At 40.6% G+C, this 16,872-nt stretch overlaps 1 protein-coding gene across 1 annotated transcript; it reads left to right on the top strand.

Moving 5' to 3' along the window:
• Positions 1-528: 528 nt before the first annotated feature.
• On the top strand, positions 529-11,298 carry snrpc (small nuclear ribonucleoprotein polypeptide C). Its single transcript, XM_080892689.1, has 6 exons — positions 529-624; positions 6,421-6,463; positions 6,591-6,699; positions 8,082-8,141; positions 10,039-10,143; positions 10,791-11,298. Exons 1-6 carry the CDS (start codon positions 617-619, stop codon positions 10,913-10,915), a joined length of 450 nt encoding a protein of 149 aa, XP_080748815.1. The 5' UTR covers positions 529-616; the 3' UTR covers positions 10,916-11,298.
• Positions 11,299-16,872: the final 5,574 nt, after the last annotated feature.

Raw genomic sequence — 16,872 nt, 5'->3', positions numbered from 1 at the left:
GTGCCCTTTATCTGCACCACCTTCTTTTTTTTAACTGGATTGCAAAATATAATTGTTTTATTATTGGTACAAATAATATGGTGGGTTTAAAAAATGTAATTAGTTTGTTTGTTTGAAAGTTGCTGATTTTGGTTGCACTTACGAATGTAATTACGTCATTTACATGCAGGGGTAGTATGTACTGCCTAATAGTAATGGAAATCACTAAATGTCAAAAAATTATTATTATTATTATTATTATTATTATCATTGTACTTTTCATCTACTGTATTTAAATCACAACTAACTTGTGAGTTCATCAATAACTAAAGAAAAAGCACATACAACACATACAAAATTCAATTCATGTCATTTGCAGTTAACAAACTACTAAATCTAATATATGGTTTTAGAAACTGGGTTAACAAGTTAAAGCCAATACATGCCACATACATGCTAATTTGTGACTTAAGCCATGGCTGTGATAACAACTAAATACCAACAGAAGAAAGAAAACCATGTAATTTTCCATAGCACGATTTTAGGCGGAACTAAATTTGTGTAGGTCTCCATATCTTGTCGGAACGCTTATTGGGAGCACCGGCGTCGCGCTTTCTGGTGGAGGTTCCTGTGAAACATGCCGAAGTAAGTTCACATAAAATTTGTTTTTACTGATAAGTCTTCTACCTATTTCGTTTAACAGCATTGGTGTGCGTTTGTATTTAAATTAAGTAAGAATTGGTGGTAAGAAAAACCCTGGAGACTAATAACCGGGGTATGCTCAGACCGAGGCTGTAAGCTGTGTCTGGGCTCTGGCTATTTGCTGGAGCGAAAGCCAACATAAACGTTTACCAGCAAATATCGACAGATAGTGAAGTCATGGGTCTGTGATATTGAACAGATCAGTCTCTCAATGGTTTCTATTGAGGCTTACGTAATTTGTGTAATACGCTTAACAAATATCTAAACTACAGAGCAATTCACTGTTTTGTTCGAGTTTTCTCGCGGTTCCTAATGGTCCAACAAACAAATGTGTATTTAGTTCAAACTTTTCATTGTTTTTTCCCGCAGAATTACAGTGGCGTTTGCCTTTTTTTAAAAGTCTTTTTTTAGCTAAAATTAGTGAGTCATCTGGCCCGAGAATATCTTATCTATTTCTGAAAAATAAGAATAATGTAAACATTTCTTGCATGACCACAGAAGTATACATGCTATCCTTTGTGAAAGGTAAATATTTCCAGCCGGGAGGGACTTTTCATGTAGGGCATCTCAAAATCTAGGTGGACATTTTCTAACACCTGCATGGAGCATATGTTACTTAAAAAATGCATTCTCCTTTACAACACACTTCTAATATACAAAAGGATATATTAGAGGGAATATTTTGTGTAGTGGTGATTTGAGCTGACATGTGACATGGTGTTACCCTGTTGGAAAACTGTGGTTTCTAAAGGGCTGGACATTACTCAGGTACACCATGTTGTTTAAAAGTTGATTCATTTTATTTGGATGCAGCATTTTCAGTGGGTGAATAGTTTAATTTCTCATCCATACTTTTCCCACTGAAAAATGTTATTTACAGATGAACTCAATAAACCTTATGGGATTTCCTTACCTGGATTATTGACCATCAAACCGTGAACCATTGATACAAGGCAGGATGGATCCAGCATTTTATGCTGCTTCCACCAGTCTCTGACCGTTCAAATATCACAACAGAAGTAGCGACTCGTCAGACCAGAAAACATTTTCAATCTTTTGTCTGCCAAGGCAACGATTTGGTGTGAATTGTTGCCTCATTTTCCTGTTCTTAGCAGACTTTAGTGACACCCAGTATGGTCTTCTTTTGCTGTAGTCCATCTGCTTCAAGGTTTGATGTGCTGAGCATCCCAAGAAAATCAAACCAGCGTGCCTGTGTAGAATATCCACAAAACTTAAAAAGAGGTTATACACACACAATACGGTAATATCAGAATCAGAATACTTTATTGATCCCTGGGGGAAATTATTTTTTGTTACAGTGCTCCATTTTAAACCAACATTAAGACAAGACAGACAATACACTAACTAAGAATAGTACAATATATACATATATATACATACATACATACATAAGTCACTCATAAATAAATAGTTGGAAAAGAAACGTGTAGTTGTAGCAGTAACCAGTGTGTTAAGTGGATGCGTTGTACAGGGAGATGGCCGCAGGCAGGAATGATTTCCTGTGTCGTTCAGTGGTGCTTTTCGGTAATCTCAGTCTCTCACTGAACGAGCTCCTGTGACTGACCAGCATGTCATGGAGTGGGTGGGAGGTGTTATCCAACATTGTCTTTATCTTGGACAGCATCCGCCTCTCCGACACCACCTTGAGGGAGTCCAGCTCCATCCCCACAACATTGCTGGCCTTACGGATTAGTTTATTAAGTCTGTTGGCATCTGCAACCCTCAGCCTGCTCCCCCAGCATGCAACAGCATAGAGGATCGCACTGGCCACAACTGACTCATAGAAAATCCTCAGCATTTTCTGGCAGATGTTGAAGGACCTCAGTCGCCTCAAAAAATAGAGACGACTCTGGCCCTTCCTGTAAAGTGCTGTGGTGTTTTTAGCCCAGTCCAGTTTATTGTCAATGTGTACTCCAAGGTATTTATAGTCCTCCACAATGTCAACACTGACCCCCTGAATTGAAACAGGGGTCAAGCGTTTCCTGGTCTTCCTGAAGTCCACGATCAGTTCCTTGGTCTTTGCCACGTTGAGCTGCAGATGATTCTGCTCACACCACGTGACAAAGGAGTCGACCACAGCCCGGTACTCTGTCACATCATCCCTGCTGATGCATCCAACCACCGCAGAGTCATCAGAAAACTTCTGAAGATGGCAGGTCTCTGTGCAGTGGCTGAAGTCTGTGGTGTAGAGGGTGAAGAGGAAGGGGGAGAGGACTGTCCCCTGTGGTGCCCCTGTGTTGCTGATCACCTTGTCAGACACACACTGTGGGAGACGTACATATTGTGGTCTTCCTGTCAGGTAATCAACAATCCAGGACACCAGAGAAGCATCCACCTGCATCGCTGCTAACTTATCACCCAGGAGGGTCGGCCTGATGGTGTTGAAAGCACTGGAAAAGTCAAAAAACATGACCCTCACAGTGCTCGCCGGCTGGTCCAGATGGGTGTAGACACGATTGAGCAGGTAGATGATGGCGTCCTCAGTTCCGAGACGAGGCTGATAAGCGAACTGAAGGGGATCCAGGTGTGGTCTTACTATGGGTCGCAGCTGGTCCAGGATGAGCCTTTCCAGGGTCTTCATGATGTGGGAGGTCAATGCCACGGGCCTGTAATCCTGGGGGCCACTGGGACGTGGCGTCTTTGGTACAGGGACGAGGCATGATGTCTTCCACATCACCGGGACCCTCTGCAGACTCAGACTCAGCATAAACAGTTTATGAAAGACTCCACACAGCTGGGGGGCACAGGTCTTGAGGACAAGGGGACTCACTCCGTCTGGTCCAGCAGACTTGCCTGAGTGAAGTCTCCTCATTTGCATCTCAACCTGGTATTGAGTGAAGGTGATGGGTGGGGGAGGGGTGTCAGGAATCTCACAGGAGGCAACAGCGCCATGTGAAGAGAGAGGCTGGCACAGTGGTGTGGCTCTGGATTCCAGGCTAACTACAGGTGAGGTTGTGGGGGTAGGAGCAGACACTGTGGTGTCGAATCTATTGAAAAACAGATTGAACTCATTGGCTCTATTCTCACCTCCCTCAGCTCCCCTGCTGTTGGTTGGCCTGAATCCAGTGATGGTCTTCATGCCCCTCCACACCTCTCTCATGCTGTTCTGCTGGAGTTTCCACTCCAGCTTCCTCCTGTAATTGTCCTTAGCCTCTCTGATCTTGTCCTTTAGTAACACCTGGATCTTCCTCACCTCCTCTTTGTTGCCCCCTCTGAAAGCCCTCTTCTTGTTGTTGAGGGGGGCTTTGATGTCCTTAGTCACCCACGGCTTGTTATTTGGGTAACAATGAACAGTCTGAGCTGGAACAATGGAGTCGGTGCAGAAAGTTATGTAGTCTGTGATACATTCAGTAAGCTCATTGATGTCCTTGGCGTGAGGCTCACAGAGTGTTTCCCAGTCGGTCACCTCGAAACAGCCCTGTAGTTCTGCTAAGGCCTCCTCTGACCACCTCCTGACAGTCCTGGTGGTCACAGGTTCCCTCCTCACAATTGGCACATAGCAGGGGGTGAGGTGAATCAGGTTATGATCTGACCTACCAAGTGGGGGGAGGGAGGAGGAGCTGTATGCATCCTTGACGTTAGCATACAGTAAGTCTAAGATTTTCTCTCCCCTGGTGGGACAGTCCACATATTGTTTGAATGTTGTTAGTGTATTGTCCAGTGATACATGGTTGAAGTCACCCGAGATCACAATAAAGGCACTCGGGTGCTGAGTCTGTAGCCGAGCTATGGCAGAGTGGATAGTGTCACATGCAGCTGTGGGGTTAGCAGAGGGGGGTACATAAACAGCCACCAAGATGACGTGAGAGAATTCCCTGGGTAAATAATACGGCCTGAGTCCAACAGCACACAGTTCAGTGTCCGGGCAACAAATCCTTTCTTTGATTGTTATGTTGGCAGGGTTACACCACCGGTTGTTAACTAAAACAGCAAGCCCACCTCCTTTCCGCTTACCGCTAGCGATGCTGTCCCTGTCCACCCAAACAGTGTGGAAGCCTTCCACGGAAGCATTCTCATCGGGAATGTCCTGGTGCAGCCATGATTCGGTGAAACACATCAGGCTACACTCTCGGTATTCCCTCTGACTCCGTACCAGTGCTGAGAGCTCGTCGATTTTAATTGCCAACGATCGCACATTACCCATCACGATAGACGGCAGACACGGTTTAAACCTCCTCCTCGCTTCGAGCCTCCGCTGTCTCACCGTCTCCTTTTTTCTTCTCTTCTGTCCTTGAACTCTGCATCCCCGATGTGTTTTCCTCCAAATTTCAGCTGGTACTTCTGCGGGCCTGGCCAGCGAACCGGCCGGCATCAGGGCGATCAGCTGATCTCTGGAGTAAACAGTCCGTGCGTGTAGGAGATGTGCCGCGGTCCCGTTCCTTGATAAAAGTAACAGTTCCACGGCCACCAGAAGAACAAAAACTCTCTCAATCCACATGATTGAGTAAGAGATAGAAAACGGAGGAAAATACAAGTCAGGAAAAAAAAGAATACGTAAGAAAAAAAAAGCTAAACTAAGAGAAAAGCAGGAGTGACTGTAACAGGCTGCACGCTGGTTGGCGCATGCGCACTAAAAGATATTGTGTGTGTATACCACATAAAATCGTTTTGAGGTCAGTAAACACAACCAGAATTCATACATAAGGCACACGGGATTTTATTAGGGGCACTGCCGATTTTCAGAAAAATCAAAGGATTTATTTTAAGTGTGTCATATTTTCCAAAAAACACAGTAATAACGACAGCCCGCTAGCATGCGCTACCAAATACAGAGCTTTGTTGTGTATCTGACGGGCGAAAGCTAAACCAGTTCCACACCACTGAAGTTGCAGCATTTTTACAAACCAATTCTGGTTCATCCGTTTCAACAATCCGCGTTCGCCCTTCTCATTCGCTGTCACCGGCACTCTTTTTCCTCCATGTGCATATGTAAAGAAAGGCACTGCGCATGTGCGTTTTACCCATATTCTATTGCAATATTTCATTTTCTTATCATTGCCCGAAATTATACCGGTATTACTGTGAATGGTATGATATGGCCCAGCCCTATTTTAAATATACATGTATTTTGCCAGAAACACCAGGATTTCAGGTTAAAGCTCAACAAACTATTAAAAAAAAAAAAAAAAAAAACGCCAAACAGCTAAAACGGCAAATGAGAGCAGGTAAACTGATTCAGCAAAAAGATGTAAACACAAAGCGCGTTTGTTTGTTTTTATTTTATTTATTGACCTCTGGCAAGAAAGCCAAATTTTTGCTCTTCAGTACTGAAGAAATTAAACCTTTACAAATTATGCAAAATTTCAAAACGCTTAGCTGCGTCTCTAATAAAACCGCTGTAACTTTACCTTCAAAAGCATAAGGTAATATTCATATGTTGATTCATGGTATTTGTCTGTTGTTGATCTACTGCAGAATATTTTTAAAGGTGTCATCTGCTATAAAATGCCAGGACAGGAAAACCTCCTTCATGTTCTTCTGTATTGTATCCTCAGTTACTTTGACACAAAGGCAAGTCTCACAAGTGTCAGCTTTAGTTTTTATACATAGATATAGAAATATGGATATGTACTGATAAATGATCAGAATTATAATATCTCCGATTGGTCATATTTAAAAGGTCTGGATTTAAAAAACAAAAAAAACAAAAAAAACAACAACACAAATACTAAAAAGTTAACCTCTGGGTTTTTTTGGTTTTGTTTTTTTAATCCTCAGGTTTTACTGTGACTACTGTGATACCTACCTTACACATGATTCGGTAAGTTTTGTTTGTATCATATCAAATTGTTGAAAGGCATTAGCGTGTGCGTGCGTGCGCGCGTGTGTGTGTGTGTCTTTTCTGTTCCAGTTAAATATCTCATGGTTTTACTCTGTTTCTGTTTAAGCCGTCAGTGAGGAAAACCCACTGCAGTGGCCGAAAGCACAAAGAAAATGTGAAAGATTACTACCAGAAATGGATGGAGGAGCAAGCACAGAGTCTGATTGATAAAACAAGTAAGAATATTATTGTCTGAATGTCTTGTGTCAAGAATAAAATTACTATAGGCTTTGGTTTGAGGTAAGATTAGGAAGCTTGAGTCATAGTCTCCTGATGACAAAACATGTTTTGATCAGGGGAGAAACTCTGTTCTGACTCTGAGCTCTTCTGGATACAGATCACTTGTCCAACAAGCCTATCGTAAATGTGAAAGTGCCCTCTAGTGGCAGTATCAGTGATGTTTTTATTTGCTTGTACAGTGGTCCGTCGTTTATCGCGGGAGTTGCGTTCTAAAAATAACCTGCGATAGGTGAAATCCGCGAAGTAGCCAACTTTATTTTTTACTGTTATTATAGATGTTTTAAGGCTGTAAAACCCCTCACTACACACACTTTTCTCAGACAGGCAAGAAGATTTTCACACTTTTCTCTCTTGTTTAAACACCCTCAAAGTTCAAATCTTCGTAGAAAAATAAGTCCAGTATTATATTATAATCCGAAAAATACGGTAACTTCTACCTTCCTTTAGCATGTCCAGAAGTCCAACTTTTTGTGCGATGGTGAGCATCTTCCTCTGCCTTTTGGGTGCTACTGCAGGTGCCTTTGACGGTGCAAAACGTTTCGTCGACATTGTTGTGCTTGTTGGGGAGAAAACTTACAAACATATAGTACAGCACTTCAGAGTCACACTGCTAGCGATCGAAGATTTATTTAAATTTGACAAGCTGAACACATTCTGTACTGGACAGGTGACACGGCATGGCGGAGATTGTTTGACGATTGTCTACAACCGATCAGGACGCAGAACACAATGCACTGTAATTTAAAAAAAAAAAAGCATGCAAAATTGCACAAAAAAAATCCGCGAAACGTGAACCACGTTATAACGAGGGACCACTGTACAGCAAACCGTCTATATGCTTAATGTAGGCACCGCATGCTCTTTTCCATATTTAGTAAGCTGGTTTAGAGGCAGACAGTAAAAGCCTGTTACATATCCCACACGGGCATGCTTTTGCACTCATGTAGGATATCCAAGTTCCCTGCTTAACCAGTGGGCTCTATACACCAGCTTACTTGGGCCTATGAGATTACATACCACTAATCCATATATAAAATGCAAAGCTCATGAGTGTTTTTGTCCACTGTGGAGGAATCTGTTGTTTTACAGACTAAGTTCTTCTTTGTGGCTTTTAAACATGACACATGATTTAGTTTTTTGAAGTCACTTTTATGTTACTTCCTCTCCCATTTAAAAAGATCCCATTTGTTGGACTCCATATGTAGAGCATTGCACTGAAGTTAGATTGGGATCTGTACAGGATTCATAATCTTCATGAAAAATGTCTTTTTTTTTTTTTTTGTGTGTGTGTTTTTAATTTTGTCTTTTCTGCCAACAGCGGCCGCATTTCAACAGGGAAAGATTCCTCCCACACCGTTCCCAGGTGGCCCTCCCCCAGGTGAGTCCATCTTTACACTTGGTACTAATCTAATTTAATTAACCAACCATAACATGGACACTGGCTTTTTATAAATTCATAACCATATGGGAAATTTTGTTAACATTTTCTTTTTAATTGGAATGAAGTGCATTTCACTAGACTAACAAGAAGCCATACATGTGGAGCTTTAGCAGTCATATCCACAGGATAACTAACAATTAATTTGCATGAATAAAGCATCTCATGACATGAAAAAAAAAAATTCAGTATTTTTATATATATTTCCTGAAAGCTGGATTTATGACTCAGGTTGGGATTGCTTAAACGTGTATTAAGTCCAGACTATGTGCCAATTATTAGCGTTTTAAAGCTTTTAAATAAGAGCCTTTGTATTCAGCATCTAAACTTATTACATGCATCTAGCGTGTATGCTAGAGATGCATCTGACCCTGTGAGATCAGACAAAAGCACACATTCCTTAAGTAATGTCAGATTGAGTTCATATGTAACTAGTCCCTGTAAAGTTGAGTAAATTCACTTTAAGGTGCTTCTTGGGTAGCGCTTGCAGGAGACAGAACATGATGTGCCTCCTGCAAGTGCTATCCAAGAAGCACCTTTTGCTTATATTATTGTATTATTGCCAGTAGTGAGAATGCATTTGAAGCAGATTGTCTCTTGTTGTGTGTTTATGTGCAAGGAAGGGCAACTACGAGCAATTTCTCAGTGTTGTGTGAAAATAAATTATTATATATATATATATTTTTTTTGGTAAATAAAATGTTGTTTTGTTTTGTTTTTTAAATTCCAAATTGTGGTAAAACTGTGACCACAAACCTGCACGACAAAGTTAATGGTAAACATATGTTGAGTTACCCCCACTCTAACTGACTGTGGCAACTCTAATCACATAAATTAATAAATAAATAGTTTATTAATGTTTATTAATCTTGTGGTTGCAAGATGTTAAGAGGCCGTACACCATCATCCACCACTGCAGCCCTAACAGACAGCAGCAGCTCTTTCTCTGTTAGTGTAGGTTGAAAACAAGCAAAGTGGGAGGTAAAAGAAATGATGGTTGAACATACTGGTGGGTGTGGTTCTACAGTACTTTAACCTAGAAATAAACAGTTGCATGTTTGGTTTACTTCCAACACGGCAGTGTGTAACCATATTCTGCACAGTTATGTGCAGATTAGCCTGCAAGGAAAGATGGCTACTGGTGCTAGCACTAACATTAGCATAGGCAAACTGTTAGGTGTTATGCAGTGTAAAGTACTGCACTTATCAGTGAGATTTAAAAACCCTGAATTTAATACTGAATAATGTAATTATTAGTTATTAAATGCTGCTTAAATACACATCCAGTATTTTTAACATGTTTAACCTCATCCATTAGCTGGTACTCTATTTTGGCTGTATGCTGAGTGTTGTCTTTTAGAAAAGTTGACTAATCTATTTTCCCCCCCCACCAGGAAGCACCTCGCTTCAATTATTTTATGATTTCCAGGAGTGAGAATGCATCTAAGTGAACGGTCGCCTGCTGTGGTGCTACAGGGAAACTCTTTAAAATTTCCCAACATTGAGCTCATGCGTGAAAATGAATTAAGGGGAACAACAAAACTGACAAGTTTGCAGATTTATTGATCAAAGAGAAGGAGAAAAAAAAAAAAAAACAAGGTCAAAGATAGTGATGATAAAACTGCAACCAATAAAACGATCCCTTAGAGCTGTAGTGAGCATAAGCTTTGTCTGTTGTTGGATATTTGTTTTCTCTTGTTGGTCAAATATCACTGTAAATGAGGCTCTTTGCATATACTGTGATTCACTCTATGGGATTTTGACATGTAAATTTCTGTGCACTTGTACAGAGTCTTAACATTAATTGTGCACTGGCATTTTTCTGTCTCAAATGCAGCTGGTCCTCCTCGTCCAGGCATGCTACCAACACCCCCAATGGGAGGTCCTCCAATGATGCCTATGATGGGGCCTCCACCACATGGCATGATGCCCGGTGGGCCTGGTAAGAAACATTTTTCCTTAATTTTTTTTTCTTTTCTTTTTTTAAACCCCAACAGTTGCTGTTGTTTTAACTTCTGTTTCTTTTAAATCTTACTGCCAATACTACAGCATTGTAAATAAGGATGTGCTATAAATGCCTCGCCGGTTAAGTAAAGGTGTCATTAAACTTGTTGCGCCATCTTGTGATAAAATTTGGTATTACCTGAAGGTGTGGCCTGGCCCTAGTTCCATTTTTAATTGATATTTATTCAACATGATACAGAAACATTTGAACATAGTCAAGTCATTTGAAAAGTTTGTTAAACAAGAGTGTGTTCATAAGCAATGACCACACATGCAGATGAAGCTGTTGACCACACAGGGTTATTTAAATATTTATTTATTATTCTATTGTGTGTGAATTCTCTTTCCTGATTGGCAGCCTTTCTTTTGCTTTTATATCACTGTAAAATCAATATCTTTTGAATCAGTTTTGGCAAAATTTAAATATCTTAAGCAATCACACATTTCTGTGCCTTGGTGGCCCGATGAGACAAAAGACAAGGAGGTTATTTGAAAAAGTCTGTCAGCGCACTGATGTGGGCGTTTGGGTAAACTGGTGTAATGAATAATACCTAAAGCTGTGTATGCCATCACCATTACATCTAGGAGGCATGAGGCCACCAATGGGAGGACCCATGCAGATGATGCCAGGACCACCAAACATGATGCGTCATCCTCGACCGATGATGATGCCGCCGGTGAGGCCGGGCATGATGAGACCAGACAGATAAGGCTGAGTGGACTTTGTGCTTTGTTTGTTTCCATCAAGAGCCGCTGTGTACGGAGGACACTTGGCTTAAACTCTTTTTATTTTTTTTATTTTATTTTTAAGCCTGCTCAGCCTGTCTTCAACCTTGAACATACATTTAAATTATGTCATTTCTGTATAAATACTTCATTTCCTGGTATTTATGATAATATCCATACAAATCTTGTCATTTTGAAGTGTATGATTGGAAGAACTTTTTTTTTTTTCCCCTGATATTCAACGAACACATAAGAGAAGCAGGTTTGATTTGACAATGTTCATCACTAAGGTTTTGCTTTGTTTTAGATTTTAAATGTTTTTGTACTTTGTTACAATGGTTGGAGGAATAAAATGTTGATTTAAAAACCTGTTTCCTTGTAATTATTTAAACCTTTATGTTCAGACTCTAAGCCAAGCCAGTATTAAAGCATTTACTTTATCAATCAAAAATTTTAATAAAACTCGTAATGTTGCCTCCGTACAACACCACTGTTGATTGTAAGTCAGTCACAATCTAACCATTTCTGTAGTATTAACTGATGTGACTTTAACTGATGTGTGATTTTCAGAGGCTCAATTTGATTGGACAAAACAATCATTTTTAATACTATGAAAATCATTTGCAGTCAGTAACTAGTTGAAATCCACAGCTCATGGACATCACTAAATGCTGTTACTTGCCAGGCCTGGCAGAGCATCACATTCAGTTGCTTCTTGCTTGTGATGTTTTCTCTGCCTTCAGTTTTGTTGTCAGTGAATGAAAGCCGTGCGCTACTGGGTTGAAATCAAGTGATGGATTTGGACATAGAACAATATCCAATTTCTTTGGGTTACTTTTGCAGTGCGCTTTGTGTCATACATGGGAGTGAAACGCTGGTTTGTTTGAATCAGGGTAGTAAGTATATCTCTGTACACTGCAGAATTCATCCTGCTGTGTCAATCAGCAGTCACAACATAAAACACTGGTAACTAGATGCTCATCTGTTTCACGGATGCAGCATGCTTCCGATAATGAGATGTTCCTTTTCCAGTCATTCTGAAAATTGCAAAGATTTTGGACATGATACACTTTCCTCCTCAAGAGTTTTCTTTACTTGCAAGATGTCACTAGATTAGATGTTGTGAAGTTGTTTTTATTAACCAAAGAATAAAACTTGCAATCATCCTTGTGGTCTTTCAAGCTTTTTGGTGGTCCTGAGCTGGCCAGTTCTTTCAGTCTTAAGACTATAACAGTCTGTGGATTTGACCGCTAATTTTCCTCTGATAGGTTTATATTGGATTATATTTGGTTTTTCAGCTTCACTTACATTGACATCTTTTTGGACATCGCGGTCAGAGTTGAATAGCTACCAAAAGCAAGTTGAACACTTGGAATCAAGAGCCACATCTTTTATCTTCTTAATTCATCATAAAACAAGGGCACAGGCGTCACCTTGCTTTGAAACTGCTCTTGAGCCAATTGCCCAATTACTAATCAGAAATATTGCCTTAATATTTCAGCTTCAATATTTCAGACTCTGTGCTTATAATTTTAATTTGTACAGCATACTTTGTGCAGAAAATATTTAAAACTTTATACGACAGGAATCAAGGCGATTCACAGTATCTGTACACCATAACGCAACAAAGATAGTGAAGAATGTGGAGCATTTAGGAGCTAAAAAGTAGATCAATTCAGTTCAATATGTTTTTCTTTTTACTAAAGAGTTTTATTCACAACAGTCACCTCAAGGTGCTTAATAATGTGAGGAAAGACCCTACAATAACAGAAACCCCAACAATCATACCACCTCCTATGAACAAGCATGTTGGCGACAGTGGGAAGGATAAACTCTGTTTCAACAGGAAGAAACAAAGCCAGGCTCAGGGAGGGACAGCCACGGGGAGAGTTAGAGATTATTAGTAACTCACAATTAAATACAGAGATGTGTATAAACATACGCTACAAAGGGAGCGAGAGAAGAAAGAAAAGTGCATCACAGAAATTCCCCAGTTGCCTAAGTCTAATGCAGCGTAACTAAGAAAGGATTCCAGGTCCCCTGATCCAGATTTAACTATATGCTTTATCAAAAAGCAAAGTTTTGAGCCTAATCTTAAAAGTAGAGAAGGTCTGTCTCTTGAATCCAAGCTGGAAGGTGGAAGAGGAGCCTAAAAGCTGAAGGCTCTGCCTCCCATTCTACTTTTAAATACCATAGGAAACAGAGGTAAGCCCGCAGTCTGAGAGCAAAGTGCTCTATTGGGGTGATACGAAAGCAGCTGGGCAGCAGTGCAACTCAAATGTATTTTTAATGTTTATTTGAAAAGGGACAATGCACATTAATTAACGTGAGCACTTGGGTCCATCATTTAAATGCCCCAGATGTAGCCATACACAGTAATTATCATCTGCAGTCCCTGATGGGTTGATGGTATTTCTAAAAAGTAACAAAGCCAAAAATGCAAAAACATCTTTGCATAGATAAGTGCAGCTGAAGCATTTGGAATAAACAAAGATTAAAGACCACTAATATAGCTCACATGCCAAAACCCCCTGTAATTAAACACTAATGTAGAATATGGCAATGTTGTTTTATACATTTGGAAAAAGAGTTGACAGATTTTTATTTCCTGAATGTTTCAGTCAACCCTTTGCTAACGGGTTTGGCATATGAACTCAAGTAGGTGACACAGAGCCGGTATATCTGCCTAGATATTGCTTTTAAAATTAAACTGTGTCTTTGAAATTAAAGCTCATAGTTGGCAGCTGAATGTTGTTTTGAGCTGCTGACAGAATTACATGGTGTGGATTGTGTGTGTGTTCAAAAATGGATTTGACACAGCATCGCTCAAAAGAAAAAAAGTGTTTGCTTCTGCTCTCAAAAGAGGAAAAGCGGAAAACTAGAATGCAATTATTGCGACTGTAATACACTCTGAACTCTACCTGCTCGTGTCCCGGTTTGTTATTCGACGCAAACATTTAGAGAATTTTAAACCAGAAATTGTAGAAAGAAGTTTCAAGGTTTGCCCCTCCCGTACTTGGTTCATCCTACATGCGAGGGGCACGTTGTCTCCGCCTGCAGGTATTAATGTGTTGGTTAATGTGTTAGCCTCTCTCAGCATTGCAAGCAGAGAAACACAACAGATGGATATTTCTAATATTGTTTCACAAGACAAATGAGAAAGTTCACCCACCCTCATTAGTTTACCCAGTCAAGCATGTTTGAAGAATTACAGCTCTTACATAAGAATCTGCAGCAGCTAGTGAATCATTATCTCAGCTGACATTTGTATCTTCCACGCCTTGCAAGAATTCACTTCTGTCCTCTAGCTGGGCTCTAACCTCCCTATCCGTTAACACAAACCTCTGCCCATAGTTATGAAATTTTCTCAACAGATGGAGCTAGAGAGTCGTAATGCTTTCCAATTAGAGCCAAGACACTGGAATGATGTGCAGTGACTGATTTTTGTGCTTCCATGGACTGTCAAATTTCTTTGTATCTCACACTCCCAGAGGACATTTATGTGGCTTTATGGTTTAGGAAATTTCTAGGCCACGTACAAAAAAGAAACAAATTTGTTGGGGGGCAATAGCCATATGCTTCACGCTGCGTTTGCCAATTTATAGACTTGCAGAGCAGAGGGAAGGCACTGCAAAGACAATCCAAACTGTTACAGTGCTGTGCACCACATCAGATAACTTTTGGGAGCTGTCAGTTATGCATGGTGTAAATTGTAATCTTCAAAGAGACTCTGATAGATTACATGCATTCTTTAGGACACTCTAAAGGATAGATTTCATTAAGTGTCACATAAACATTCACTCTCCACATCAGTGAGACAGAAATAAAACCATGTTAATGCACATTTTATGCATATGTCGAGCATAGGCGGATGCCCCTGTGTCATCTGAAATCCACAGACTCTTTATGAATATTCAATCCAGCCATGAAGTGGAGCGTTGCCCTGAAGGGGAGGAAGTGGAGTGGCGAAAAGTGTTTATGATTAGAGCTCAGGAGTTGAGGAAATCATGAGAAATATGTATTATAACGAAATCTACAGAAGCAAAGCAGCTCGTGAGCATCCACCGCATTGTCGGATTGAGTGAAATTAGGCCCTGAAAAAAACATTTATGCAGAGATATTTTCAACAATGCAGGCAAAGGGAGCTTTGGGAGAAAGTATTCCCTTGATGTTTCCATCACTGGAGCTCTGTTTTGCACTATAAAACACTATCATATACACTCACTGACCACTTTGTTCGGTACAACTTGCCAGCACCAGGTTGGACCCTTTTCGCCTTTAGAACATATGTCAGGGAGTGAATCTCCCAGGGTATCAGATTTCGCATTTTTAATTCATATATAACACACAACACTGCTCATTAAGAAATAAATCTGAAAGTGAAATTTTTACTTTGGTTTTAACAAATTCACCAATATCAGAGTTGCACATCGGCAAAACGTGAAACTGCATTACAAACATGGAAAACAAAACAGACCTCCTGAATTTATTTACTCAGCTGATATGCAACAGTGTGAAATAAATTCAATTTCTTTTCTTCTTCTTTTTTTTTATCTCACTAGAGAAATAAATGGTGCTTTAGCCACTAAATGCTCAACAAATGTCACCAGTTAGGAGCTAACACTACCAATTGAAGCTGCACAGCTAGTGTTGGGTGTTTTTGTGGAACACACTTTAAACACACAGTTTAAATCTATGTAGCTTTGGAGTTAGATTCCTATCTGCTCCATACCGCATGCCAAACTATCCTTAAGCCAGATACTGAACCCCAAGTTGCTCTCTCATGGGTTCATCGAAGTGTGAATGTTAGATTGAAAGCAAAAAGAAGTGCTTGTAAGAATGTGTGTGAATGAGGCCTGTTGTATAAAGACCTTTCAGTGCTGAAGTAGAGTAGAAAAGCACTATATGAGAACCAGTCCACTTTAAACCAAAACAATGAGCTGAAAGGTGCTGCAGAGCTCTGCAAAGCTTCACAGTGTTGGGTTATAGTTCTCTGTGGGTTCATTGCAACAAACTTATTAATGTAAGGATGTTTGATTTATCTTGGTTAAATGTAACTAACTTAACTTTATATTCTTTTGATGTTTGCTAACTCTTCTCATCTTTTTCCGTTTTTTACAGTGCAGCTCACATTCACCTTTTTGATATTCCTGTCACAAGTCAACGCATTAATGTCACGAATATCAACACTCAGAGCTCACAGAGAGGCACTCGGAAAGCTATTCTCTGCAGACCCCCAGACCCATTGGCGAGGCCTCAGCACAGAGGGGCTTAAGCAGAACTGCTGATTGATTAACCGTTCATACCAAACAGGTTAGACTGCGGCAGACAGCCAGCTACCTCCGCCCAGATTTACGCTCTTTGCAAGATAGTTTGGCTTCTGTATTCATGATGGTGCATCTCCTTTCACTCCCAGCATGCACTTGGCACTCTTTCCATCCAGCAGCCTTGGCTGAATAGAAAATAATAATCCCCTGACCAGCAATTCCTCTAAAACCATTTGGCTCATAACTGCATGAAGCCCAGGGTGATGCTTCAGTACGGCATGCAGGGGATGATTGCACAGAGCTACTGGGTGGACTATTGTTTAAAAGAATCAGGGAGAAAGAAAGCAGTCTGCAAGGCAAAGGTTTGGGTAGAGTTCTTCAATACCCCTTGTCTCTCCCTTTCCTCCTCCCTTTTGTCTCTTCCTCCAACTCTTCTACCTCCTCTCCTCCTCCTCCTCCTCTCTCTTGCCTCATTCTCTCTGCTGCCCTGCTACCAACACTACTCTGTAATTTAATCCATTTAGTCATGGCTCCAGATCAATATCCATTTTCCTTGGCCTTAGGGAGAGCCTCTTGAATCTGCTTGTTTCAAACAGTGGTTGTGTTGGCCAGCAGGGGCTCCCGTGGGCCTGCTGGCTGATACAGATGTACTACACAACAGTATCTGGGAAAAC

This window comes from Rhamphochromis sp. 'chilingali' (genome assembly GCF_963969265.1).
Source record: "Rhamphochromis sp. 'chilingali' genome assembly, chromosome: 9".
Lineage (NCBI taxonomy): Eukaryota > Metazoa > Chordata > Actinopteri > Cichliformes > Cichlidae > Rhamphochromis > Rhamphochromis sp. 'chilingali'.
The sequence above is the reverse complement of the archived record's forward strand: the minus strand, read 5'-3'. Positions and strand labels throughout refer to the sequence as shown.